The 27,254-nt window shown below is 35.7% G+C and overlaps 1 protein-coding gene across 1 annotated transcript in view; it reads left to right on the forward strand.

The window, feature by feature from the left end:
- Positions 1-11,008: 11,008 nt before the first annotated feature.
- The window catches only part of BMP5 (bone morphogenetic protein 5), a 118,085-nt gene continuing 101,839 nt past the window's right edge, over positions 11,009-27,254 (forward strand). Inside the window, exon 1 of the mRNA XM_004267776.3 lies at positions 11,009-12,230. Within this exon, the coding sequence (XP_004267824.1) occupies positions 11,741-12,230 (490 nt within the window). The 5' untranslated portion in view covers positions 11,009-11,740. The remainder of the gene's footprint in view (positions 12,231-27,254) is intronic.

The following is a 27,254-nucleotide window of genomic DNA, read 5'->3' on the forward strand; positions in this document are numbered from 1 at the left end:
CGGACATTTTTAAAATCAGCATATGGGTGATTCACATATAAGATATTCCATTTGTTATTCAATTATCTCTTTGGTCTACTCTGTCTTGAATATTAATTGATTCATTTTATAACACTATGCAAGCATAGGTTCATTTTCAGGTCTAACTAGTTAATGAGGAAAACAATTTGGCTTTTGTGTTCATAGCAGACAAAATATTTTCATCACTATGATTAAAATTTTTCTTCAACAAGCGAATAATAAATATTTAAGACCACTGATGAGTAGATTGAAAATATATGCAAATATATTCTTAAGCTATTAATATTACAATGAAAGCAACTAAAATAAGTAATTGAAAACGATTTCAATCCCAAATCCTAAATCTGCTACAAAATCTTAAGTGAAAGCTTACATGAGGCAAAAACTCTTTTATGAGTGTATCCTGGCAAGAATTGACCTAACAGTCAATTATTATAAACAAAGTCCAGATTTCTTAATTAAAATACAAAATATTGGCTCTCCTTCTTAGACTGAAATAAGTTATGTCTTAAGGAGACTGCAATTACGGTGGCGCCTTCTATTGCCTCTGGTGGTCAGAGCCTGTCAGTATTTGCATAAAACCCTCTTTCTTAGAGGTTCGCAACAGTGCTGTGGATTGTTACTTCCTTAGCTAAAGCTTGGCATCAAAATTCTAAAACAGAAGTTGAGGAATCTTGTTTTGAGTTTGGTCCGAACACCAGAAAACTTTCATTTTTATTCTCATAAATGTGGGGAAAAAATAAACTCTTCCATTTATTATGTTTACATTTTTGGACTTGGGGATTTTATCTCTGTCCACCTACTATATATAAAAATTATAATTGGCTATATTTGGCAAATAATACTGACTAAAAATTAATGAACCATCCATAGTACTTTTCACTTTAAAATTACTTTCAAAGACAGCCTTTATGTACTTAAATGATAGCTGTTTTTAGTTGGTGAGTCAAAATTAGTTTTTATACCTGAATTTATCAAAATGAGTAAACATTGTTTTCAGTTATCTGTGTTAGTGGCAAAGTCTTTTTAAATGACTTTACTTATTCCTTTAAACCTCCTTTACCATCTAACCTAAGAAAAATTTCTAGGACAGAACAGGTTTGACTAGTTTTTATTTCATCTTTCTTCTGTGTCCTTTCTTGTCAATTGAAAGAATGCAAGTGACAATAAAATTGTCTCCAGTTGGTCAAGGAGAGGAAGAGGAGAGAAAGTCATGAACTGATTTTTTCACCTTGGACTTGTATTACGATTGGTTTTGTTCATGGAGTATTTCTCAAGGTATTTATACAATCTGAAAACGTGAAACTGTCTTTTCAGCTAAAGAAAACTACCATTAAAAGCACCTATTTCTAGATTCCTTTATTATAGCTCATCTGCTGCCCTTGGCTAGTGATGGTAAAGGTCATATTGGCACAAGAAAAAGTCCTTTAGGCGATTAGCATTTGGACCTTTTGTGTATTTAACTGTGGATGAATTTTGTTGTGCTGCATTATCAACGTGAAAACACTTTTGTGGACCAGTCACAATCATGGCCTACCTTCCATAGACTTTGATGCTGCATGAGTCAGGTAATTAGATGTGTAAATACTTATTGATTTGTTTAATGGTTGCTGTTGTTTAGCTACAGATATATGCTTAGTAAACATTTTTGAAACAGATGAATGAACATTCATTCTATTGGGTATTTATGTGCCAAATGCTGTGTGCAGGCATGCGGGGGTCGGGGAGGGGTGAAGGGTAGGTCTAGTGAGACATCTGAAGAAAATCCTGTCCTCCAGGAATTGGTCACTAAGCAGTGAAATCTAATGGTAACTGACATTTATTATTTATTATGTGCCAGGTCCAGTGCTAAGTTTTTTTTACACTTATTAACTCATTTAATCCTTATAAAACCCTATGTGGGAGGAACTGCAATTAACCCCATTTTACAGATCAGGAAACTGAGGCAAAGCCTGGATACACAGCTAGGAAATAGTGGAGCCAGGATTCAAATTCATTCTGGTTTCTGAGCCTAGGCTCTTAATCACTGTTTTATCTTGCCTTTCCAATGATAACAAGACACAGATTAATTCTTTCCCAAAATGCGCTGGTTGCAGATTAGTCCTAGGGTGTGTTTTGCAAAACAGCAGTCAGCTCATTAAATTTGCTTGGAAAATACTGCATACTATAACTTCTCTGCATCACCAGGGCCATTAAAATATCTTTGCTTATTCTGTTGCTAAATGCTTTGGATCACCGCTCTGCTCTGTAAAGGTGTTAGAATTGTTCAGTACATCTCTCAAAGACGGCATTCTGAGTAATAAATGCAATGCCACTTTTTTTTAAGATGAAGTAACTGAAGCAGAGGTGTTAAGTGACCTTTCTCACCTGGAACAAAGTGGGCAGTACTGGGACAACTGCTTGAATCAATTCTGATCCGAAACCTAGTGCTCTAAAGTGTGTAGAGCAAACTTCTCCTTTGTCTTTGCCCATATGCTTTTGACAATCCTTTTTCCCAGTTCTTTGTCATGTGTGGCTTACTTGAGTCAAAGCTAAGCAAGCTAACTCTTCCCCTCTTTTCACTCACCAAGTTTCCATTAACACTAATGGAAAATCTCGGGGTAGATGTGCATTTTACATTTTCTTTCTTGTGCAGTGGAGGAGCAGTTAGCCAATCAAGGCTCTTTTTTTTTTTTGGCCACTGCACTGGGATACCCTAGGACCAGAATGGAGATGGGCTGATAAAACAGGGAGAGGATATCACCAAGGAGAGAGAGGCTTTGTGTCCTTTGAGCTGTTAGGAAATTGTATGTAAAGATAACCATAAAATTCCTGGCTTTGTCTACCTTTTTCTATTTGTAGACATCACAACCTTCTTTGGGAGAATGATCTTTTCATAGTAATTCTTAAGTGTTTTTCTCCCCATCCAGTGATTAAACAGTGGTACAAACATTGTCTCCAATTATCAGTGAGTATCAACCAATGGAAAAGCTTACACAAATTGAATTCTACTGGGCCACTTGCCCATGATGAGTTATGAAATACATCAACTTTTACAAAGCATTTATTCATGTATTCTCTCCTTTAATGGGCTCAATCTTATGCATGCTGAGGTCTTGTTTTTTTCTGATTTCACAGGTGAAGAAACTTAGATTCCAAAAAGTTACTCCTTCCTATTTATTCTCTAGTTGGATGATTCCAAAATGACTTTTCCAAGGTCATTCAGATAGTTAAGTGGCAAAACCAAGATATAAATCTAGTTTCCTGGCTGACATTCTCTGAGCACGTGTTAAGTGATAAAGTATAGTGGGTGCCTAGGAAAAGATTCAAGCATCCAGATGGCATTTGGATACTTGCAAAGAAAATTGTATATAGATTATAGTGCAGTATATATTATAGGGCAGTGAGTTTTAAGCTCATGCCTTGTAGTTATTGATTTTACCCTTCTAAGTGCTTCTGATTCCATGTGTATGAATAATTCAGTACTTCATTCTGGTTAGAGGGGTCATGCCAGCAAGTTCTCCTGGAATCAAGCATCCATTAACATCTATAGATTTAGGAGAGAAAAGCTCAGGGTAACTGAACTGCTCCAGCCTTCCAGGGAAATAACTTTTCCCACCTAGAATGCACTTGAAAAGCTTAAGCAGTCCTGAATGCTGCATATAAACCACTCAGTTTAAGGGACCTTATCAGATTGGTCTTTATCTAATGAGCCTTTAACTGATTTAGAAAGCATGTTTGAAAATATATGTAAATGAGTCGTATACCTACATATGAGGAATTCCTGGATTACATTAGAAATTGTAGATGATTTGGCTTAACTTTCTTTTCCTTAAAATAATCGGAAGATAACATACAATTGATAAACATTATATCTAGAGAATTTTCTAGGAAAAGTATTAAAAGACATTTTAGAAGACAATATTAAATCATATTTATCATCATCATTATCATCATTATCATATCATTTATCAATCATCATCATTATCATATCATTTATCAATATTAAATCATACTACATATATAATTAAGGTCTTCTATTAAAGAAATGTATCTCATGTCAGAATATAAAAACATTGAGAATAAGAAGTTAATGCTTTGGATTCAAAGATAATTATCCATTATGCTAGGTGTGGCCTGGCAGCAGGATATAATTTCAGTACCTATTTAGGTTATTTTCTTATATTTTCACTATAACACTGCATATCACATTCAAATTCAGAGTTATTATTGTTGCTATTTTTAATATATTAGCCAGAAATATTAAAAAGTTGTGAATGTTTCAAAAGTATTTGTATCTGCATCTGAAAACACTGATCTAGAGTTGGATTGATAGGTTACAATATTTTCTTCTATTTCTCCTGAAACAGCTTAAAAGTAAAATGAATTTATCCAATGGGAAGAATATTATTGTACTGCAATTTAGTGTTATCACTGCCTTGCTAATGAACATACAGTGATAGAAAATACAATCATTCTAGAAGGAAGAAAGAAGTGGAGATTAGGAAGGGGGAGGGTAGGATTACCCTGCAGGAAGAGAGAGGTGGTGAAAGGTGAGAGATAAAGGAAACAGTCACATACTTGAAAGAGAGTTCTAGATAAGGGAGCTAGGCAGGATAAGGCTTTTAAAAATGGAGACACCAAGATAAAGAGTTTATTGTAAAATGGAAGAACAAAAGATATCAAGAGAATGCAAGGGTGAAGAAGAGAAAATCAATAGCTCTTAAATATAGAAAGTACCTGGGAAATGAAGATGGAGAGAAGTCCCAGTGCCAGAGGGAACTTCAGAAATGCATGTGCAGCTCTGAGGAACTTGCGTGCATTCACACACGAGCACACACACACACACACACACACACACACACGACACACAACCCTCCGACAACCAGGACAGTAGGAAATTTTCAGAAATGAACATACCCAGTATAGGCATGAAGGACACCTGCTATGTGAGTTAAGATGACTATTTTTTTAAATTGAATTTTAAAGAGTTATGTAATGGAGCAGCCCTTGCGATTCACCTTACGTTATAATCCAAGAAGGAACTGGAAATGAGAGCAAAGAAGACTGTGCGATAAACAGATGTCATTTTGAGGAATATATTCTTTCTGTGATGCAATAGCATTGTGTGTCTAAGAAATTGCATTTTAAGCCCAACATTCAAATACAGATATCTAAGGAAATTGTTCTAGAAACAACTAACCTCTAAATTTGGAAAGAGCGGGGGCTGTGTGTTTTATTCATTGCTATAGTAGGTGCTAAATAAGTTGTATTTAGTGTATAAACGGGTGCGAAAGGTTTTTTGGATGCAAGCATTTTGTATGTCTTTAAAAATTTAAACAACAGTTTATTGCATACCAGAGAATCTTAGCAGCAGTCAAGGAAAAATCAAAGGTCTTGTTCTAATTTGGAAACTCTATTGTGATACTGAAACAACCTCTTATGTGTGTAGTGGTTTGAATGTTGCCAAGACTACTTGTTAGGGGTTCTTAAATTTGGCTACTTATTAATCAGCATTAAAAAATATACTGATGTCTCCTTAAGAGTTATGATTTAATTGGTCTTCTGTGTGGTCCAGCCATTAGCTTTTTTGTGTGTGTGTGTGTGCTTTTTAAAATTAAGGCATAATTGACATACAACGTTATATTAGCTTCAGATGTATAACGTGATTCAATATTTGTATATATTGCAACATGATCAATATAAAAAGTCTAGTTTAGTAAGATCTCCTCTCTTAGCAATGCCATTAGTATTTCTTAAAAGTTCTCCCTGATCCCCATTTATGATTGTAATGTGTAACCTGGTTTGAGAATTTATGTGTTAAAGGGATAGTGTTATATGCTTACAGCTTGAATATTAATCATTAATGTCCATCCTCCTCATTATTAGTTATATTTCCTCAGCATATTTTGTCTTAGGGAACAGAGTTCATATCCTCTCATGTTGCAGAATAGGAATGGGTCTTGGGTGACATTTACACAATTTTTTTCTGTTGCTGTTGGACAGTTTTTGTGATATAATTGGGGCTAATTCATTAGACTCTAAATTTATCCTAAAGCTTTACCTTAAAATGTTTGATGAGGAGTGTATGAAATAGTGTCTATTTCCTATTAAAAAAAAAGTGGAAAAGTAGGGCTATTTAATTAAAGCATTATAGATAATACTAAGTATGCTATTGAGACACGTTTGTATTAGGTAAAGTAATTTAAAAATTTCCTTTGAATTGTCTCATTTTGAACATATCATGACTAGTGACATTTATAAATTGTATTTTCCACTGAGGACTAAATCACCGTTTGTGGGAATTATGGGGATACAATGGTAGTCATGTCTTTCATTGATCTGTAAGACTCCTACAAATTTTGAATTGGTTAGTATGTTGGCAGATACTTCTAGAGTCTTCCATTCGCTAAAGTGTGAAGGATGAAAAATGTGGGTTGAAAGACTTTGACTTTGGGACTCCCCAGCATGCTTTATCAAACGCCTCTTCCCACGCTTCAGGCATTTTCAGACTTCACTTCGTCCCAGTGTGTGTCTCAACTCTGTATATACCTGCTCGAGTCTTGGCAGATGTGGTGTTCATTGCTAATGTCTGTTAAACAAAAAGTGGTCACTTTCATGGCTTCTTGCCTTGTAATATGGGTCATAAAAACAGCACCAAAACCCAAAACTAAATTAAACAAATAAGCCATTACAAGTCAAAGGAATGAGATATTAATTGACAGGAACAGAAGTTGCTCTTTTGGGTCAAAGGCCACTTTAATTCAGTGGGGAGTCACCTCATCAGAGCTCCCTGTAATGATAGACCAAGGTATTTTGCAAGTGCTAATGTGACTCATTACATGATTTTTTGACATTTGCACTCTGATTCACAGCTGTGGGATGAGGCCTGTAATAGACCAGTTTCCTCATGAAAGGAACCTTCCCTGGTGTAGGTGAGCCTACCTGTTAAGAGATACAGCAATTTGTAAACGAGTGTGTTTAATGAATCCTTGTAACTTATAATGTTTCCAGAGACTATTGCCCTTAAAAAAGTCCCTGGAATATTGTTCATCTTTGTTAAAAAATTGTCTCTTCAACAAATATTGATTGAGCTGCTAATATGTACTGTTTGACACTGATGAACAAAATAAACTCAGCCCCTACTTTTATGCTGCTTGCATTCTAGCTAAACTCTCAAGGAAAAAGTAGAAATATCTCTTGATTAACAACCACATTTAAACAATAATTTTATGCCCTTAAATCAACTGAAACTGTAATATATGATTGTAAACTCTGTGAGGGCAAGTATCTTGTTTGATTTCTTTGTATATGTAAAGCATATAGCACATAGTAGTCACACATAGGCATTCAATAAATGCTTGTTGAATGAATAAATCATTCCAAATGCTGAGTTGTTGTGAATGAGTTTTTAAAATTATAAAGTGCTCTACAAATGAGATTATTCTTTCATGATTAACTATATAACTGCTTAATGGTCAACCTACCTAAATATTCTGTCAATTTGGATGATGGATAAAATATCTCCCCTAATCATTTGACTTACCAAATGTCTTGGGGTCAGTTAATTCGAGTCTATCTGTCAGATGAATCCTTAGAACAGTATTTTTCATTAACAGTGTTTCCTTTTTAATGATAAATGTTGGTTCATTCTCACTTAAGTAACTGCTAGACTACCTACTCTAATGAAATAATATAAAACAATCTTAGGAACATGTAATAATACAAAGCATATTGACACATCCTCTGTTCACTTACAAGTATTACATGATGTCACCATTCATTAAAAAAAATAATACTAAATATTTTAAACGTTTTGGGTCACTATCTTTTATTTTTCATCTCCAAGGTTTCTTTAACAACTATTAACCGGACAGAAAGTGGAGGCTGGTATAGCCTCCACAATTACAATCCCTTTCAGATTACTGCAGGCAAATCCAAGTCAGATGGTGGTGTTGTAACACCACTCTTTTCCTTCAGACCTTTCCTATGCACACCATATTCTCTGTTTGTATATGTGCTATGTTTGAGTGAACTGAGAGCAATTTCATATCACAGATGCTGCTCTGCTCTGCACTTGTGCATGTGTTCACCAAGAAGATTCTAGAAGATGGTGTCTCCCCTGGACTCTCCCATGGCTGTAGCCTCTTCAACCTCCTAAGCATTCTCACCCCTCACTTCCTCCAACGCAATCTAAGATAGCTTCTGCTTAAGAATTTTAAGATCCTATTCAGATGATTTTGAATTGTTTTCGAACTTAAAAGATAATTTAGAAGTGCAGACACCACTGACATTGGGTATCTGTCTTTCACTGCAGTCACATCTTTCAGTTAGGAATTTTTGTTTCAAGGAGAAACCAACATAACAACAACAACAAAACCCGGAGTGAAGTAGAAAGACCCATCCAGAACAGCACAGAATTACAAATGCTCCAACTTTCTTTTGAAGGGCTGGGGAAAATGGGATCAGTCTATCCGTTGTCAGTTTGCATATCCATGGACTAAATATGTCCAATTTTTGTGAGGGAAAGAGAAAAATGAACAGGAGGAATGGCAGTGGGGAAGGACTTCTTCCATACATTCGATTATCTCTGTTTCCCACCAGAAGGCTTCTTATATTAGTATATACCTCAGGCAAATACTACGCCTGAGAGGTGGGTTTTTATGAAGGCCCCTCTTCTTGGAATGTGCTTATCTTTAGGAACAATTCTTGTGATGCCCTGGATGTTTCTCCTGTCCCAACTTATTTCATACTGAATATAGTTCTTCAGTCTGTTCAGTGACTTATGCGACTTTTAAATACATGCTCTGAAATTTGGAACGTTTATACCTTGCCATTGCAAAATACTTAATCTTCTAAATTGCTCTCACATATTTACTTAGATACACAACAACCCGGCAATCCCAACGATGTGGTAAAACACCTTTACTTTTAATTAAAAATGAATCTGACTTTTCGTTTGGCGGTTAGCATTTCCCCTCTCTTCCTGGAAGGTTTTTTTTTCTTCTTTATTTTCTTTCTCTCTTTGCACATGTTGATCCTTTTGAAAAATGAATGTTTGCCAAATCTAGTCTGAGTTGGAAGGGAAGGTGGGGGGAGGGTGGATACGAGAAGTTCTGACCAAGAATGCTAGCAACTGATTTCCAGTCTAGAGGTAGGCTCTGTGCCTGGTGAAGCAATTAAATTACAATTACACTGATTGATATTATAAATCAGACTTTGGGAAAATGAGTTTGGGGGACTTGTGACACCTAGACTCATTTTTATTTTTATTTTTCTGTTGGATCTTAGGGAAAAAAGTCAGCACGTGTGGAAGATAAGAATTGTTTCTTCCTCAAGGGTAACCAATTTTTACTTGTAACTCTGCTGTGCTCTAGAGACAGGAAGCGAATTCATAACCTTGATCATTGCTTCTAAAATGTAGAGAGAAAAACTGTAGTATCCTTTATCTGGGATATGTTTAATAAATGCAGAAGAGAAATGGAGAAATTTTTTTATCCCCAAGTAATTGATTTGGATCTGCACCAATGGCCAAAAAGTTCTTAGTTTGGTTTGTATATGAAATCAACAGTTTCAAAAATTTTAGTGGTTTCAACCATTTCTTACTGAAACGGTATTCTTCCACCTCCTTTCAAACTGCCCTACTGCTATTCAACGGATAGCGATGCTACAGACGTTCTCCATGTATGTCAGTATTTGGGTCTGCTACTGTGGTATCCTACCTGGCTATTAATAAAGTATTTTCAGTAGGGCAAATATTCAACAGTGTCATCAAGTTTGCAGTAAGTTTGCATAAGAAAAATTATGCAGACAATAAGATTCCACAAGCCCTTTTGGTATCTTGCCTTCACCAATAAATTGTAGATTTATGAGACACTCAGAGGAAATATTTAAAAAGAAATTAAATAAGAAACCGGGTGCCTCTAGGTAGAGTAAAGGAAAAACATTAAAATTTCATAATAGTTTGAGAATTTGCTCGATAAATCTGCAACTGGTATCAGAATGTTATCCCAGACAATGAAAGTACTGTGAGCCCTAAGGTTAAGGGAGAGCTTGTAAGGAAAATTATAGCTGCACAAAAACGTTGTAGACTTCCAAATTTTAAAGGCATTAAACATTAAGGATAAACACCTACTTTGCTCATTTCCCCGGATTAAGTATGGTATTTTAGAAAGGTGTGCACTTTCCCCATTATACCCATCAGATTTTAAAAACACAAATTTCAGTCTGCATGTAGTCATGAAGAATATTTGACTTGTGTTTATTTGCATGGGTCAAGGCAAATCAAAGTACTGAGTACAACTTATGGGAAATATCTAATTTGTAAGTCAGTTTACATTTCAACTGAAATGACTTGAAAGTTGAGAATCATGACACCATATCTTAGGCTATTTTTATTTCAAATGCACCGAGTTAACAAGAGAAATATGAATACACTTTTCTGCTTAAAATTTTGATGTTTGAAGATCATTATACCTGGGCTATCTCATCACCATTATGGAATTATTATAACTACTGCTTTGGGAGCTAGAATATATTTTCTGGTGGTGAATTCTCTACTGTATTTTATTCTAAAGAGATCTGGCTGTCATTAGCAACAAATTAACCTCAATTTATGACGCTTCCTTTTATTTTTCAAGAAGTAAGCTTTAATAACTTATAAAAACTAGAAATAATCTCAAATACAGAACGGAGACATCTCATGCTAATTCAGCCACAACCTGAGACTTAATATAGAAGTGTATTAAATGTGTACTATTAAAAGAAAGATCTGAAAGGGTCCTCTATAAAATTGGTGACCAAATTTCCAGTCTGCCGCTTGAAAACTGGCTTTTTTCCCCGCAGAACTTATATGCTCCATGCATCACTGTGCTGTGTCAGATGCGTGCCTATAAAATTGCGAAAATGAAGTCTTTTCTGGTAGCAAAGGGGTTAAGTTCTTTTTGCTTTACCAGTTTCAAATTACAATGAGAAGCCTCTTCTTTCCCAGCAGGGTTGTGCTTACATTACTCTTTAGATCTCCCTTGAAGAGGGCTGGTATATTTGTGTCTGCTGGAGGTGGAATTAACAGTAAGAAGGAGAAAGAGAGTGAAGGGACTTTCAGGAAGGTTTGCAAGTAAATTCAGGAAAACACATTGACTTGAATAGTACAACCTTGAGTCTTGTTTTACACTAAGACGACACAAAAGATGTTAAAGTTATCACCAAGCTGCCGGACAAATATATATTCCAACACCAAGGTGCAGATCAGCATAGATCTGTGATTCAGAAGTCAGGATTTGTCTTGGAAAGAGCTCAAGGGTTGAGAAGAACTCAAGAGCAAGTGAAGATCACTTTGGGAACTACAGTTTATTAGAAGATCAACTTCCGTTCATTCAAATACCAAAGGCCTGATTATCATATATTGATATAGGAATGCATAGGTCATCTGATCAAATAATATTAGCCGTCTTCTGCTCTATCCATGCAGCAAAAACTCTTAACAACTGTGGATAACTGGAAATCTGAGTTTCAGCTTTCTTAGAAATAACTAATCTTGACATATTCCAATATATTAAAAATAGGGCAGGAAAATCAATGAGGATGTGTGTTCAGAAATGTCACTGTCATGAAGAATAGGTAAATTTGTTTTTCAGCTACTGGGGAAATATACCTCCTAAGAACTTAGATTTTTTTGTTTTTGTTTTTGGTAAGAGGACAAGAACGACTAAAAAATATCAACTTTTGCTTCTGGACAAAAATGCATCTGACTGTATTTTTATTTAGGGGTATTGTGGGTTTCCTCTGGAGCTGCTGGGTTCTAGTGGGTTCTGCGAAAGGAAGTTTGGGAGACAATCATGTTCACTCCAGTTTTATTTATAGACGACTACGGAACCACGAAAGACGGGAAATACAGAGGGAAATTCTTTCTATCTTGGGTTTGCCTCACAGACCCAGACCATTTTCACCTGGAAAACAAGCTTCCTCTGCACCTCTCTTTATGCTGGACCTGTACAACGCCATGGCCAGTGAGGAGAACCCCGAGGAGCCGGAGTACTCTGTGAGGGCATCCCTGGCAGCAGAGACCAGGGGAGCCAGGAAGGGCTCCCCAGCCTCTCCCAATGGGTACCCTCGCCGCATCCAGTTGTCTCGAACGACTCCCCTGACCACCCAGAGTCCTCCTCTAGCCAGCCTACATGATGCCAACTTTCTGAATGATGCTGACATGGTCATGAGCTTTGTCAATTTAGGTATGTTGTTCGTTTATTTGTTAATCTATGTTATTGCGAAGTGGACGTTTTCCTAATGGTAAAGTAGCTGCCTGGTAGGTGGTCATGTTTATATATAGTCATTTTCTATAACTCTCCTCTCCAGCTTCTGTTTCCTTTCTTTCATTGACATAAAATAAGATTTTGCCTTAGGCAACAAAGTCATATGTATATATATATATATTTAATATAAAAAGCTAAAATTAAACACATCGTTTGGGTAAATTTGGGTCTTTTCTCATCTTGTTAAAATTTCAACTTTGCTTAAATGTATGAATAAACAGGCAATAGTTTAAAAAAAGGAGAATTTATGAGGATAGCTAAGCTATAGGCAAAATAATAGTCATAGTAATAATAATAATGATGATGATGATGCAAGTATTTACAGATGGAAAAGTAAAAGTGACATTCTGGACCATTTTTTGGTTAGTAATTTAAAAGGCATATAAGTGTAATTTATATGCCACTTAAGAACTCTCATTTTAGTGAGGAAACTACTGTGGAAATATTGATGTGAAATTAATTAAGTTTAAATAATATTGTAAAAGATTACTATCAAAGACTTTCAGGGATAGATTCTGAAATGCTGTGAAAAATATTTTGGAAAAGAAGTTTCAATCTAACATTTTTTAACTGTAATGATTAAAATATATTATACTTCTTTGACTTTTTTCAGAGGCAAGAGAAATGTAAAACATGCTATGATGCTTTACCTATACAGAACTTTCCTTGTCATTTAAGATAAAAAAATTTCAATTGAAAAATTATTTAATTAACAGGATGGTTAGAGAATAATTTTAAAAATTATGTTTTAGTGCTGATACTGACGATACCTAGAAAATTGATATTGACAATATCAAATGATAAGTTAGTGCCCAGTATTTCATCTTGCAATAATATTAAAGAGTCACCACTTTAAAATGATTTTACAGGGGCTGTAATTTTCTTTAAATTTTTTAGTAGTGACTGAAGGTGAAAATTTACTATCTTTAAACATTCAAAAAAAACCACATAGAGTGTATTTATTTTTGAAGACAAAACTTAATCAATAAATTTAATCAATTTTAATGTTATAACTTTTAAAACTTTATTTTAAAAGTGCAATCTACTTGGACTTAAAATTGACGTTTTATTACACACCTAATTTAAAACTTCCTCAAATAATATCTCAAAAAATATTCTTTGAAAAGTCAGATAGCAACAAATCTTAATAACACATGATGCTTTTATAATATGTGTTGCTTAATATGCCCTGATCATTTGCTCTGAGCAATCCTAGCAGGAAGGATAAGGTGCCTAATAAATCATATGTTTCACGTTACAGGAGACAAAGCTCTCATTATAAGTTTTAGTAAGTCATCATTGGTTGCCTTAATCGGGTGTCATGGGGGCCTTTTCTTCTACATGTAATTAACAGGTTCCTTTGGAACTTTCAAGCCATTAAAATATATCTTAATTCTAAATTAGTTTGCTTTTTCTTCATGAGTGGCATGCAAATGTGACTCATGGTATGTTTGAATTTGTAGCAATTTCTCAAGCTTATTCATTAATTTAAGTAAGTTTTAATATTTTCATAGAAAAAATGCAATTTAGCATGATTTACATATTCATAAAATAAATCACTGAAAAAATCAGTTCAGATCATCTAAAATCTGACAGGAAAGAATGTGTTATGTTATGTACTTTATAAAACAATAGCTCAGTCATGAATCTTTTCTAATAATATATTAAAATTGAATACTTTGATCATTCACAAGAGAGTGTATTTATTTTTTCAGAAAGGAATGAAGTATGATTTTTGAACCCAGGCACCATTGATTTTTATAAATCTACATAGAATAAGAAAGCCAAAACCAATAATAAAGAGTTTTATTCAAGGACTTTTAGGACCATTTTTGTCATTAAAGAATACTTATATTTTTAAATCAGTAGACTTTTGATTATTTGTTTGGATTATAATAACAAAGCAGTTTATTAACTATACCATGAAATATAATTATTCATTTTACACTAGAGAAACAATACTGAATATAAGCTTCAGAAAATTTTTATTTATTTATATATTCTTATCATGCTTAACTTGCTGAGTAGTGATTTATCTTCAATAATAGACCGTATTGTTTTCTCCTTATTTAATAATTCCAAACGAAATGTCTCACATGAAATTACTGACAAATTGATTGTGATACTAAGTGAGTTTTTCCTAGTAGTCTCTGAGGAAAATTGACCCACAGTTTTATTTTATTATCTTTAGACCATGCCTTCTAATACGTCCAAAGCTTATAGTCAATCACTACTTAGTAAAAAGCTTTAACTTCTATATTTCTTCCATAATAAAATAGGTCAAAGTATACTTAGAAAAGGTAAGAGTGTAATATCATTATTAACGGTGCTAAGAATTTCAGTGCTTCTTACTGTAAAATTCATTAACCAATATTATCGTAAACTTTTTTCACTTTCTGTAAGACTCAAGAGGATTTTATTTTATTTTTTTAGTATCTTAAAAGATATGTATATAGTAGAGATTGAGGGCAAATGATCAAATTAGCAAGAGGCAAGGGATTTGTACTGAGGAAGTCACCTGATATTTAAAAATGTGAAAAGAATCTGTTGACATTTCCCATAACAAGTTGAATTATATAAAATGGATCTAGTAGCATCCTTGTTATTAATGCCTGCTGTGTCATTTTCAAGTCAAATAATGGATTTTCTACAATTATCTTGTCATTCAGAAAGACATTTTTTCCAACATAAGTTTTGCTCACCAAGAACAATTAAATTTAATTCAAACTCTGAATCATAATTTAAAAAATATCTATTTTTTAAAATTTCAGATGAGATTAGTTTTATGTTCATAAGCATAAAATAGAGTAGAATTTACTAGAAGAAAAAATAAAATGTGAATAAATGGCCTCAAGGCCAATGTAAACAACTAAATATGAAACCAAACACATTATTCTGACCTTTAAATTATTTTAGTATTTGTTCACTTTGAAGAAACAAATATTAATTATTAATTGTGTGAAGAGAAACTTTCCACCTTATTTTATTCATTATTCTTAGGCCAACTTTTGTCAGTCTCATAGTCTATAGCTTTTACAGATTGACTTCTCTGCTTTCTCTCTAAAACTAATGAATATCAGTGGAATTTTGCTTAGTCAATTCCACACTATTTAGTTAGTAACAAAAATATCTTTCTGGTAAATTTTTTCTTTTTCAAAAATGTTAAGAGTTAGTTTATATATCAAATACCTTTGCAAATTAAAAGAATGATTAGGTAAGTTGCTTGCAACATTTAAGCATATCTCTAGTTTACATAAACAAGTAGTGTATTTCTAAGATCTTTTAGTTAGAAACCAATTTGATTACTTGGTGATCATAAAATTAAAATGACATAACATTATAGATGTTTTAGAGGAAATTACAAAAATCAGTCAACATAGGAAATTCACTTTTGTATTATTCTTTGTCAACATGTATTTCCCTGATAGAGAACTCCGGGTTTATTAATGGGCTTTGATCAGTTGGTTTGGAGTGAAATACTCAGATACAGTTCAAGAATGTATATTCATTCTCAAGCATAAAAGTATAAAAATGTGATGCTTACATTTTTTCATGTTTCATGACAACATATTTAACATGTTAAGGTATGAAATAGAAAAAAATGCTTAAACCCTTCTCCCCTATTTCCCCAAATCATTAAACTCCCTTGGTATTGGAAGAAAAAAAAATGCTTATGCCCTCAGTTGACAGCTTTGAAAGACATCTTTGATATTTATTGTTGGTTTTGGCTGACTCAAGTGCCCAGTGGAGAGGAATTTATACACAGATCTACCTAAAGATGCCTATCTATGTAGTCTCTCCAACAGGGTTATTAACACTTGTGTAACGTAAACACACCTATAAACACACACACAAATTTTTTTTTTGAGGAAAGGGGGATGGGATGGAAGGAAAGATGATCTAAAACCATTATAGTACATATTCATGGATTATGCCTGGAATCACAAATGGTAATACTGGGTAAAACAATCATTCTTTACAACTTTTCACTTTTGAAGAGAAAAGAAGTCACTGAGGGTGGAGACCTTTTTCTCTCTCTTCTTCATCAACCCTTGGCATTCATGAACGCACCCCAGGGGGATTCTTGTTCTTCTCTAAAGCTATGTCCTTGCTGATTGATGGGCATGGCTGCAGAGATAGTTATAATCATAGTTTAAATAGAAGTTTTTTGCACGTTTGAACGGTCACTCACAAATCGCTAGTTTTAGAAGTTTAATCAGAAGTCATGGCCGGAGAGAAGAAGGTATGATAACACCTGTAGAAGGGCTTGGGGCTGCTCACCCACCATCTCCAGCTCCTTCCCTTTCATTCTTCCATTTTTGCAATATCACCTCTCTCTCTCCTCCCCACCTCCTGCCCCTCCCATTTGTTGGCCTTTCCTCTGTAGTTCTAGGGCCTCTCCAGCTTCAGGCTTTCTTGGCATCCCTCTCCTGACTGCCCCCACCCTTCCTGGGGTCTGCCTTTGGTCCTTGTTTCTTCGTGGCTAAAGGCTTAGATGAGCTGAAAATCAATTCGTCACAGCTCCATCATTGAGGTACAGTCTCCTGTTTTCTCTCTGTTGAGAAGGAAAAGGTTATGATGGGCCCATTGCAGCCTCCACCCATCAGGAGAAAAGCTCCCCAGGGCATCAGAACCTCTCTGGCTGTTGCATCCCCTTTAACTGTTTCTCTACCATGCCTTTCATCTTCGCCTCCTCACCTCTCCCCCAGGATCCCATGGACTGAATTTAATTGTTTTTGCCATTCTTATTTTATAACAGTATTAAAATTTAAAAGGGGAAATTCAAGGGCAAGTTAAAAAAAAAAAGGGAAAAACGCACCACTGAACAAAAATAACGCTAATCAAAAATGCAATCCATTTTTGGTTTATAAAACCCATTGGCTAATAGAATTTTTATGGAATACTCGTGGCACGTCTGTAAAGAAATGAGGATTTCCTTTGTTAAGTTGAAGAGAGATGTTGAGAGGGCATAAAGAGATCAAGAGTAACGGTTGGAGACAGAGAACAATGAGGATGAGATGGAGAGAGTAAAAGTATTTTTTAAAGCCCTGGAAAGGAGGAAAATGAATGGAATGAGTGTTAGGGGACGTCTCTGGGCCTTGCAGGTGGAGGCTGTGGGGAAACCCTCTGTCTACCTCATCCTGACACTGCTGCTAGTACCACATCCCCAGCCACATCGGCTCCAGGGGGAAATCCTTTCATCCTTCCGGACTGAAACACCAAAGTGGGGCAAAGAGAGGGGGCGCTCTCAGTGTGTGTGTACAAGGAGCACACAGATGGGCTACTCACATTTACAGTCATAAATAACATAGTAACTCAGCTTGAAAAAAAAAATAGGTTAAAGGAAGAGGCTTCCCTGATGCAGAGAGGGGCTGAGATCAGAGGAGCCACTGAAAGGCTGGGAGGGAAACAATGCATCCCTTGTTCTAGGGAATATTTATGAGTGCTTCTTTGCACCTTCAGTTCATATTTTATTGGCTGGGCTGTGGGGTTTCCCCATTTGCTCATCTCTTAAAATAATACCCTTGGCTAAGATATCCTTTAAAATACACCAGTCAGCCCTGACAACTGGCTCATTTATTTGGGGGGAGAAGGAAGCTGTTGTGATGTTGATGTCTAACGGGAATGTTTAAGATCCAGTCATGGAGCTTAAAATTATGACAGTGTGATAAAAATCATAGTGGGAGTATTCACCTGCCTTTTTTGGAGATGTTTACAAGAATCTACTCAACTAAGTAGTAACCCCAGGTTTGTACGAGTCTTATCTAAACGGCTGTGATAAAATGATAATCTAATAAGGTAGAAACAAAATCTGTTAAAGTGTACAATGTTTAAAACAAGCAAAAAATGTCATTTGTAGATTTGCAAGAAGGTTCTTTAGCGGTTTTGGGAGAAAGGGAAATAACAACAAACCTTCATAACCAAAGAAAGTACATATCTACACTTGGAAGGCAGTGAATTACATACACATTATACAAAACATAGAAACCCAGACCTTGTGTAATGTTAAATTGTTTGATTGGTATAGAAATGAAACAAAGGTTTAATTATTTAATAATTATTTTATAATTTCTAAGATGATGAAGATCCTTGCCTTTACGATGATGTGTCCTTTCATTTTACTTTTCATAAACAATGGAGTCTTGGGGCTTGCCTTACAAAAACAACCCTGCATTTTAGAAATAAATACATCTAATTATATTATCTCTTACATATTGTGTTTATTTAACTTCTTTCTGGAAGTAAATAACAATTTTATTGTTCTTGTGGTTTAACAGCTTTCCTTAAGTTGTTTGCAATAAAGAAAATAGTTTAAAGAGGTTAGATGCAAATCTCACTTAGATTTTATGCAGGCCTATGAAACATGTCAACATCAAAAGATTTATTAACATTTACAGACCCCTTCAGCTATGCTGTCCTGATATGAGAAATTCAATATTATTTGTTGCACACAGATTTCCTGTCCTCAGTGAAACTTTGCTATTAGCCTTCCTATAGAGGGAGAGGCAGTCTATTTTCAGAATTCTGAGTCCATGGCATATTACTGCTCAAACGGCTTTAAGATTTAATTATAAATGAAACCTAATTGCAGAGTAGCATAGAAGCAGCCAGCATGCCCGGATTAGGATCCCATAGTCTACACTTTCTTGCAGGGTGACCTTGGGCAAGTTACATCTCACTGTGCCTCTCATTCCTTGCCTAAGAAGTGCTGCTGATAATAATACCACCTTCCTCCTTGGGTACTGAGAGGATTAAATGAGTTAATCACATACAATTTTAAGAAGAGTATTTGGAGCCTAGTGAGACCTCACGAAATGGCCGTTATTGTTACTGGAATTTCATTTGTAGCCAACATCTGTACCACATTTGCAGGAGCAGCTAAGTAATTCACGGAGCCCAATGTAAAATGAAAACGTGGGGCCACTTGTTTAAGAGTTATCAAGAATTCCAAGATGGTGGCAGCATGGTATTAGACCCGATCCGGGACCCTCTTGAGTACATATTTGATTTCATGTTACACTAGCAGGAATCAAGCCCTATTCATCCTTTTCTTATCCCCAGTGGAAAGAGACAACATGCACAAAGTGCATCATTTGAGGAGAGTTTAATTAATGTTATAATATTTCTAATGTTGTAGGTGGGGTTTTCTGGAAAAACTGGAGATAATGCAGAATGTGGAAAAGCAGGGGAGCCTTCTTTCATGACTCCTAGGATGGAACGGGAGCAGAAACAGTTACCAGAAAGCTTAGAGGAGGACTGTAGAGGGAAGGCACCCTGACGGGAACAGTGGCCTTTGTGAGAACGATGCCAGGCAACCAACCCCTATGGACTCAGCAGGGAGGGAGGTCAAGCAGTAAATACCCAGACCTTACTTTTCTGCTGCCTTTCCCATTGGCTGATCTTCACTGAAAGCCAAGGGCCGTGGAGCCCATTGGATCAGCTCCTGAAAAGTCAGCCTCTCCATGTAGAGAGCTGAGCAGAGAAACAGGGAGAGTGTATATTGAGACACCAACTGAAGATATTGGGGACAACTGGATAAATGCATATTGAATGTTTAGTCAACAGGAGTTCTAGAATCACTTCAATTTCAGTGCAAGTTACTGATAGGTATGTTAATCCTTGTCCTGGTCAATCTATTGCAAAATTTAAGAGATAATCATAATATGGTGTGAGAACTAATTATGTCACAAGTTGGTGAAGTGGCAAAAACAGGCATGGCATGCTGAAAAAAAATTCTTAAATTGTATCTGGATCAGTAATTTCACATGATATATTAAAACTGTTTTAGAGGAAACTGAAACTAGAAACAAAAGCCACAATACAAACAGCAGACTACCATTGCCAATCACAAAACTCAGTAAAGAAAGCGCTAGAATATATGCAGACTCATAGGGCAAATATAAAGGGCAATATGTGTTTTCAATCTCTAGGCCTGTTGATTCTCAATTCTATGTCATTCTTCCTGAAACGACCCGTGACTGTGTGTTAAAGTTTTGTGAATTCTGAGTGGAACCATATAAAATTCTCCACAGTGCATGTTGCAGGTAAAATTCATTTCAGGAGGAGGCAAATTCGGATGATTGTCTTTCTTCTTTGTTACCTTTCCTCTCCCCTAGCAGAGTTCCTGTGACTCACAGATGCGGAATTTCATGGGGGAGCAGGTGTGTCTGCTGTTTAGTTCTCATAAATAACCAACCTCTAAACCTCGAGGCCAGAGCCATTCCCCTACCCTTTAATCCCAGAGGAGCTTTGAGTAGAACAGCTTCTTTCCAGTATAAACTGTTCCCCTTCAAAGCTTTGAAGGATGGAAATTTTAACCTGCTTTTACTTCTATAATTATCAAAAGCAGAGGAAGGGTGAGTTCGACTTGGAAATTATGTAGGCTCCTCTGCAAATAACTTTGATGCAGACATTGAAGACTCATTTAGTGAGGAAGAGGTGAAGGTCATCAATTCTATAAGCCTTATGGTTAATATTTTGTAGATGTTTTCTTTGCTCAGAGTGAGGAGGGGTTATTTGGTTCTCTAACCCTCTCAGGAGCGTTTAAGTGTAAGCGTTTTAGAGTCACACTGGTTCGAAAATCAGCTTTGCATTAACACCTGCATATCTTTGAAGAAACTAGTTCACTTCGTGAGACTGTTCCCTCATCTGTAAAGTGGAGATCATAATACAGAATTGTAGTTAGGACTTAATAAGGCAAGGGTATAAGTCTTTGAGCCGACGTGACCAAAGGATGCAATTAATGATCTCTATTGCTACTATAATTCCTTCTACTAGAGGGATATCCATGCTGTTCTAATGTTTCAGTTGGTGTTCTACGCCCAGTCCACCAGACATTGTCAGATAATTTTCTATCTGAAACTGTGGAACATTATGCACATGACTTTTGCTCCATCCAAAAGAAAATGAACTTGAATTTCAGGGACTCTGTCTTCAAACTGGTCAGTTGATGGGCTCTGCTCCCTCCTTGGGGTGTCCAAGGAAAGGTCAGTTCATGACTGAGCCTTTGGGTAACTGTGGGGCTTCCCTGTGATCACCTGAAGGCAACACTTTCTGTGAGTTGCTGCTGAAAGGTGCTTTTCAGTTACTTTTGGTCCCTTTCCTAGAACGAACCCAACATTCTACTTTAGTTCCAGATATTACCTTGCTTGTTATGGAGAAGGGGAAACTGATGGCAGGCCAAAGTGATAATATAGAATTAGAAAACATGTGGTGGTGAAGGCTGGGCATTCTCTAAAAGACCCTTTTGAAAGACAGGAAGAAAAAATCTTGAGTTCGAAAGCTTATTTTCAGAAGCCAACTTGTGTTTTTCTTTAGTTTTAATTTTGCAAAAAGTTGATTCATGATGAAAATATTGGTGAATAAACTCCTGAACTCTAAAAGAGGAAAGCCACTCTGTTCAAATAATCATTCAATTCTGGCGCTTTTAGTGTTGTCTGTTAATCAGATCATGTTTGAATTTATGATTTTCTAATTTGTAGCTGTTCTCATTACTATTTGTATTATTATTATCATTTTGTTTCTATTTCAAACAATTCAGCCTTAAGCATTTTGACTTTCCTAGACTATTTCTTTGGGTGTTTCTTTTGTTTTTCAGATGACAGTCAGATCTTTTTATTAATTTTCCTGAATTGCTTCTTGTTATAATATTTTAAAGCAGGATGGGAATTTATGAGCTTTATCCAAAAAGTCACACAAAAGGCCATGCATGAACTGTGGACCTCTTCTGATTACAGTATCCATATTATAAAGTCATCACATAGTCTTATGATATTTCCTAATATGTTGAGTGGGAAATATGGATTTATTGTTTTTTCATTATTTGATAACATGCTAAAGATAAGTGATTACAATGCTCTTTGCTAAAGTTTTCATTGTGGTGAGTGAAGTTCTTAAACTAAAATATGGATTCCAAAATTTATTGACATGTTCCAATCAACAATTAGGATTTTTTTGTTCCATACTGCCACATCAAAAACAGTTAGCATTTTACAGTTATTTACTTGGAGGGAGAATTTATCAGAATTAAGCAAGCTGTTTATCATTGTTTTTTTTGTGTGTGTATGTGGTACATTTAAAGTATATGACATTGTCACATAATTTTAAATGATAGTATAGTTGTAGCAACAATGACAACAATTAAGTATAATTCCTGTGCTGGGAACTGGACTAAGTGATTTACATGCATTATTTTAGTTAATCTGTGTCTCAGTTTTATGGGTAAATATTTTTCTGTTCCCATTTATTGATGTGAAAATTGAGACTCATCAGAGGTTAAATAACTAACAAAGGTCACCAACCTGGTAAATGGCAGAATCAGTACTGGGACCACGATCTGTCTGGCTATACATTTTTTTGTTCTTTGTCACTACTCTTTAGCTTAGGTAACCTACTTTTGAAATACATAGACAGCAGTGCAACTTCTAACAACAATAATCATCGTTTTCACTTTTCTACATCACTTTAGCATCCAGCACTCAGGGAAGTGGATATGACCCCACAATACACATCTGTGAGCAGTGGAGATCTGAGAGGTCATTCATTCAGTCATTGGGCAAATGGAACTGACTACCTACTATTGGGTCAGGCACTATGGAAAGACTCTGCCTGTCCCACTGCCAAGATCACAGGGCAAGAGGAGCCAGGTCCAGGCCCAGAGTTCTTGATTCTTGTGCCAGGATTCTTTTGCTCAGTGTCACCAACTTTCAAGAAATCACACAAAAATTCCAGCACCAAGTAAAAAGAAAAGCACTAACAAACATTATCTAAAAGAATGTGTTGCTTTGTTGTTGAAATAACCAGGCAGAATTAATCTCTTGTGTGCAGAGAAAATAGTTTTCAAACCTAAATTACTTTAAAGACAATTAAAAAAAAAAAAGCTTCTTACCAGCAAACAGAACCTAAGGAAGCCTGTTAGTCCAAAAAGCATAAGGCAGAGGTAGAACCAATCTTCAGCAAAGCTTAGGGACTCTGAAACCTGCTGTGTAGCGGGTAGAACTTTACCAATAGGAGATATTTCCCCTAAAATCACTAGGTGATTTTAGGGGAAATATCTCAAAAGAAGGTTCACATTTTACACTGCATGCTTACTGCATGTTCCAGACCTAAGTGTGGCTTAAACATTCATTATTTATTTGTGCTGTACTTAGGAAATAGGGGTAAAGGTCATACAATTTTTCAACTTTAAGTTATTTGATCTGTCTAAATTTTGACCCCAGACCCTAACTTACTTCTTAATTTGTGTGCTAACAAGCTTGTGTTCAGTGTCTCCTTTGTCACTGTAGACACTGCACGTGATGTGGATTCAAGATATAATGAGTCATTGAAGACACATTTTATCATGTAGGGAATAACAGAGAATTCCAAGAATTGGCATACAGACCTCTTGGATACATGTCTTTGAATCTACTCAGGATCCTGAGCATTAGACCATTATTACTTCAACTTGATTGTTGAGAAACATTGACAAATATTTTACCACTGTTTTACTCTTTACCAACAATCTGCTGTGACAATGAAATGAACTTATACAGCAAAATGTGGATCTAAGTCTCCTGGGGCACCATGCCCCTGACTGGTGTTTACCTGTGAGTTCATATCAACAAACACCAGATCATCAAAGTGAAATGATAAAAAAAGCCCTTAAGATTTATAATGATTTCTGCTCTACTGAAATTCACTGTCTTCCACAGCTAACACTTATTTGGTGCTTATAAATTACCAGACAGAGTGCTAATAGCATTTCAAGTGCTAACATTTAATTCCCACAAAATTACCCTATTTTACAGATGAGGAAACTGAGATCCAGAGATGTTAAGGCATTGGTCCGGAGTACTACATCTTGTAAGAGGAGGAACTGGATTCAGAATCTAAGCTGCTCCCTGCTGTACTGTGTTGCCTTTGTAGATGCTGTTGGGAAGACTGTTGGTTGGGACATGGTTTGAATTCTATCAAGTTCTACATATTTTTCCAACACTTCCCATATTGGATTTGGAATATTTTTACTTCATTAGTAATGCTTTACGTTTTAGGGAAAAAAAATTTCTAGTGATGAACTTACCAAGAGTGTTATCCCTGGAGTTGGGCTCCTCCAGGCCTTCTTCTGAACTGGGATGTTTTGGCCTTCTGAAGGAGGCAAATCCTCATAATACTCACAAGGCAGAGGGAGGCAAGCATTTTGAAGACACCAGTGATACTGACCTTTGTGCCATGCAACCAGCTGGCCAGTAATGAGGAATGGAAAGGGGATTTGTGTTGATTCCCACCTTCCAAAGACAGACTTGGGATGAACAGGAGTAATGTTTGGAAAACTAGAAAAGAGGTAGAATTTCAAAGTTACAAACAGTAACAGGCCTCAAAAACAATGGTTGGAGGTTGGAATAAAAAATCGTGAGTTCATTTGGATGCTGGAAAACTATCAAAGTGCTGGCCAGTGTAGGAGGACACATAACAGGGCTGCCCTGCACCTAAGGATGAGTGCCTTGTCACAGCTTTTCTGACCCAATCCTGGACTGGTCAGTGAATGTCATGAGATACCTACTAGACTAGAAGTTTGGGCTACAGGACCATCTACCTACAAGTGAGGAAATTCCTGCTGCTGCAGATGGGAACTCTGGCAGCTAGCCTCTCCTCCATCCTGCTAGTTGTGGCTGAAGTCTCCTCTGTATGCTATATAACTGAACACTCCACACTGAATGCATATCTCTTGATCTGTAGCAGCTACAGCCCTAATCTCTTGCATGTGTAAAGTGAGTGCCTTTCACATAACTCACTCATTGCCCCTATATCACACCAAAGTTAAATCTATTATTTCTGCTTCTTATGTATTTTATAAATTATAAGCTAAGACCTGGGGATAATTAATTTTTTTTCCAAGAGAAAGTATTTCTGGGATGAAGTGTTTGAGGGCAGCTGCCCTCAGTTTCAGCTGCCCTCCGCCTCAATACCAAGCCAAGAAATCAAAAAAGGGCTTGTAAAAAGCAGGGATGATTGTTCATGTATCAACTCTTAGCAAAATGCCTGAGGTCTAATTTCTGCTTTGAAAAGCAAGTCAAGCGGTATCTGCAGAGTAACGATGAGCATCTAAGATGGCACCTGTTTCTTTTTAAAAATTTTGTTTTATTTTTCTCTCTTCCTCCCTTTACCTAACTGTTCCTACCCAATCAACCCATGGCCTGATTGTAAAGTAAGGGGAAGTGTGAACAATCTCAATATCTGACTTCTAAATATTTAGATTGAGATGTACTTAGAAGGTCAGAAGATAAAATTATTGTTTATGAATGGATCAAAAATCATTTTTAATTTCACTAACTTCATTGACATATAATAACTCAAGCCCATGCTGAATCATGATTGTTTAAATTTCTTGGGCACTTTCAATCACTGACTCTTTTTAATCAGAATTCTTAGTATTTGTAAGGTGATTTCATTGAAAGCATTTCAAGTCCTTCTAGGGAGTGAATCTGAAATTTTATAGTCAAATAAATTTGAAGGATGCTGAGAAACAGTAATTAAATAGAGTTTGATATTTCCAAGAGGAGACTTCTCAGTATCTTTATTATGCTAACGGGCATGGTGAATCTCTGCAAAGAGGATGTGGGTTATAGGGTTTCCTGTGCACATTGAACTCTGGAACTCTTCTGACAGAGCACCATGGGTACCTGGGATTACAGGGAACTCACTCTGACAAAAGCTCTTCCACGTGGAAATCCTGTTATATAAAAGCCATTTCGGAAATACGGCAAGCAGAGCATTATGATAAGCTAATTTGCTGACACCATGGCCACTTTATTTCCAAAATTAAGCAGGAAATAAAGACTTAGACATAGAGAATGGACTTGAGGACATGGAGGGGAAGGGGAAGCTTGGACAAAGTGAGAGAGTAGCATTGACATATATACACTACCAAATGTAGAATGGATGGCTAGTGGGAAGCTGCTGCATAGCACAGGGAGATCAGCACGATGCTTTGGAACGACCTAGAGGGGTGGGATAGGGAGGGTGGGAGGGAGGCTCAAGAGGGAGGGGATATGGGGATATATGTATACATATAGCTGATTCACTTTGTTATACAACAGAAACTAACACAACATTGTAAAGCAATTATACTCCAATAAAGATATTTAAAAAAAAAAGAAATTAAAAAAAGAAAAAAATCCATGACATTAAGAAAAACTAAAGAGGAACAGTTGAAATTATTTTTGATAATATATTTTCTTTAATCCAATATATCCAAATGTTACTGTTTCAATATGTACTCAATATAAAAAAGTTAATGAGATATTAAAAAAAAGAAGGAAAAAGTTTAAATTCTATTATCTAGAATGACCATTGTTTATATTTTTATATATTTCTTTCCATACTTTTCAAACATACATTTTTCATAGAGTTGAGCAATGTTTATGCAATGTTGTACCCTTAGTTTATTCTTGATTTTTTAGTATATGACTTTTCTCATTTCTTTGCATGCTCTTTATGGGCATACTTTTAACGACAGTAATATTTCAGCTGAAAAATTCATTTGCGTAAACATTCTTTTATAGTTGGGCATGTAATTTTTCCAGTTTTTACTATTATATATTCCATTGCAATGGATATCTCTCTCTCTATAAGTGTTCATAAACATTTTTCACAATTTCTGATCATTTTTTCTTAGAGTCTGTTCTTAAAAAGTGAATTATTAGAAAAAAAGGTATAACTGTCTTTTAAATCTCCTGAAAAATATTACTAAATTTTTTTTCAGTAAACTTCTTTCAATTACTCTTTGCACCAACAGTAAATGCTAGAACTATTTTATCATACTGAAACCTAAATTAAATCTAATATATTTACATTCTTGATAATCTTAAACATCTTTTTTTGAATTTGTATTTCTTCTAAGATCGATTCTTTTATATATCTATTGGCCATTTATATCGTCTCTTTGGGGAGTCCTATTTTGAT

The sequence above is a fragment of the Orcinus orca genome, chromosome 10 (assembly GCF_937001465.1).
Source record: "Orcinus orca chromosome 10, mOrcOrc1.1, whole genome shotgun sequence".
Classification (NCBI taxonomy): domain Eukaryota; kingdom Metazoa; phylum Chordata; class Mammalia; order Artiodactyla; family Delphinidae; genus Orcinus; species Orcinus orca.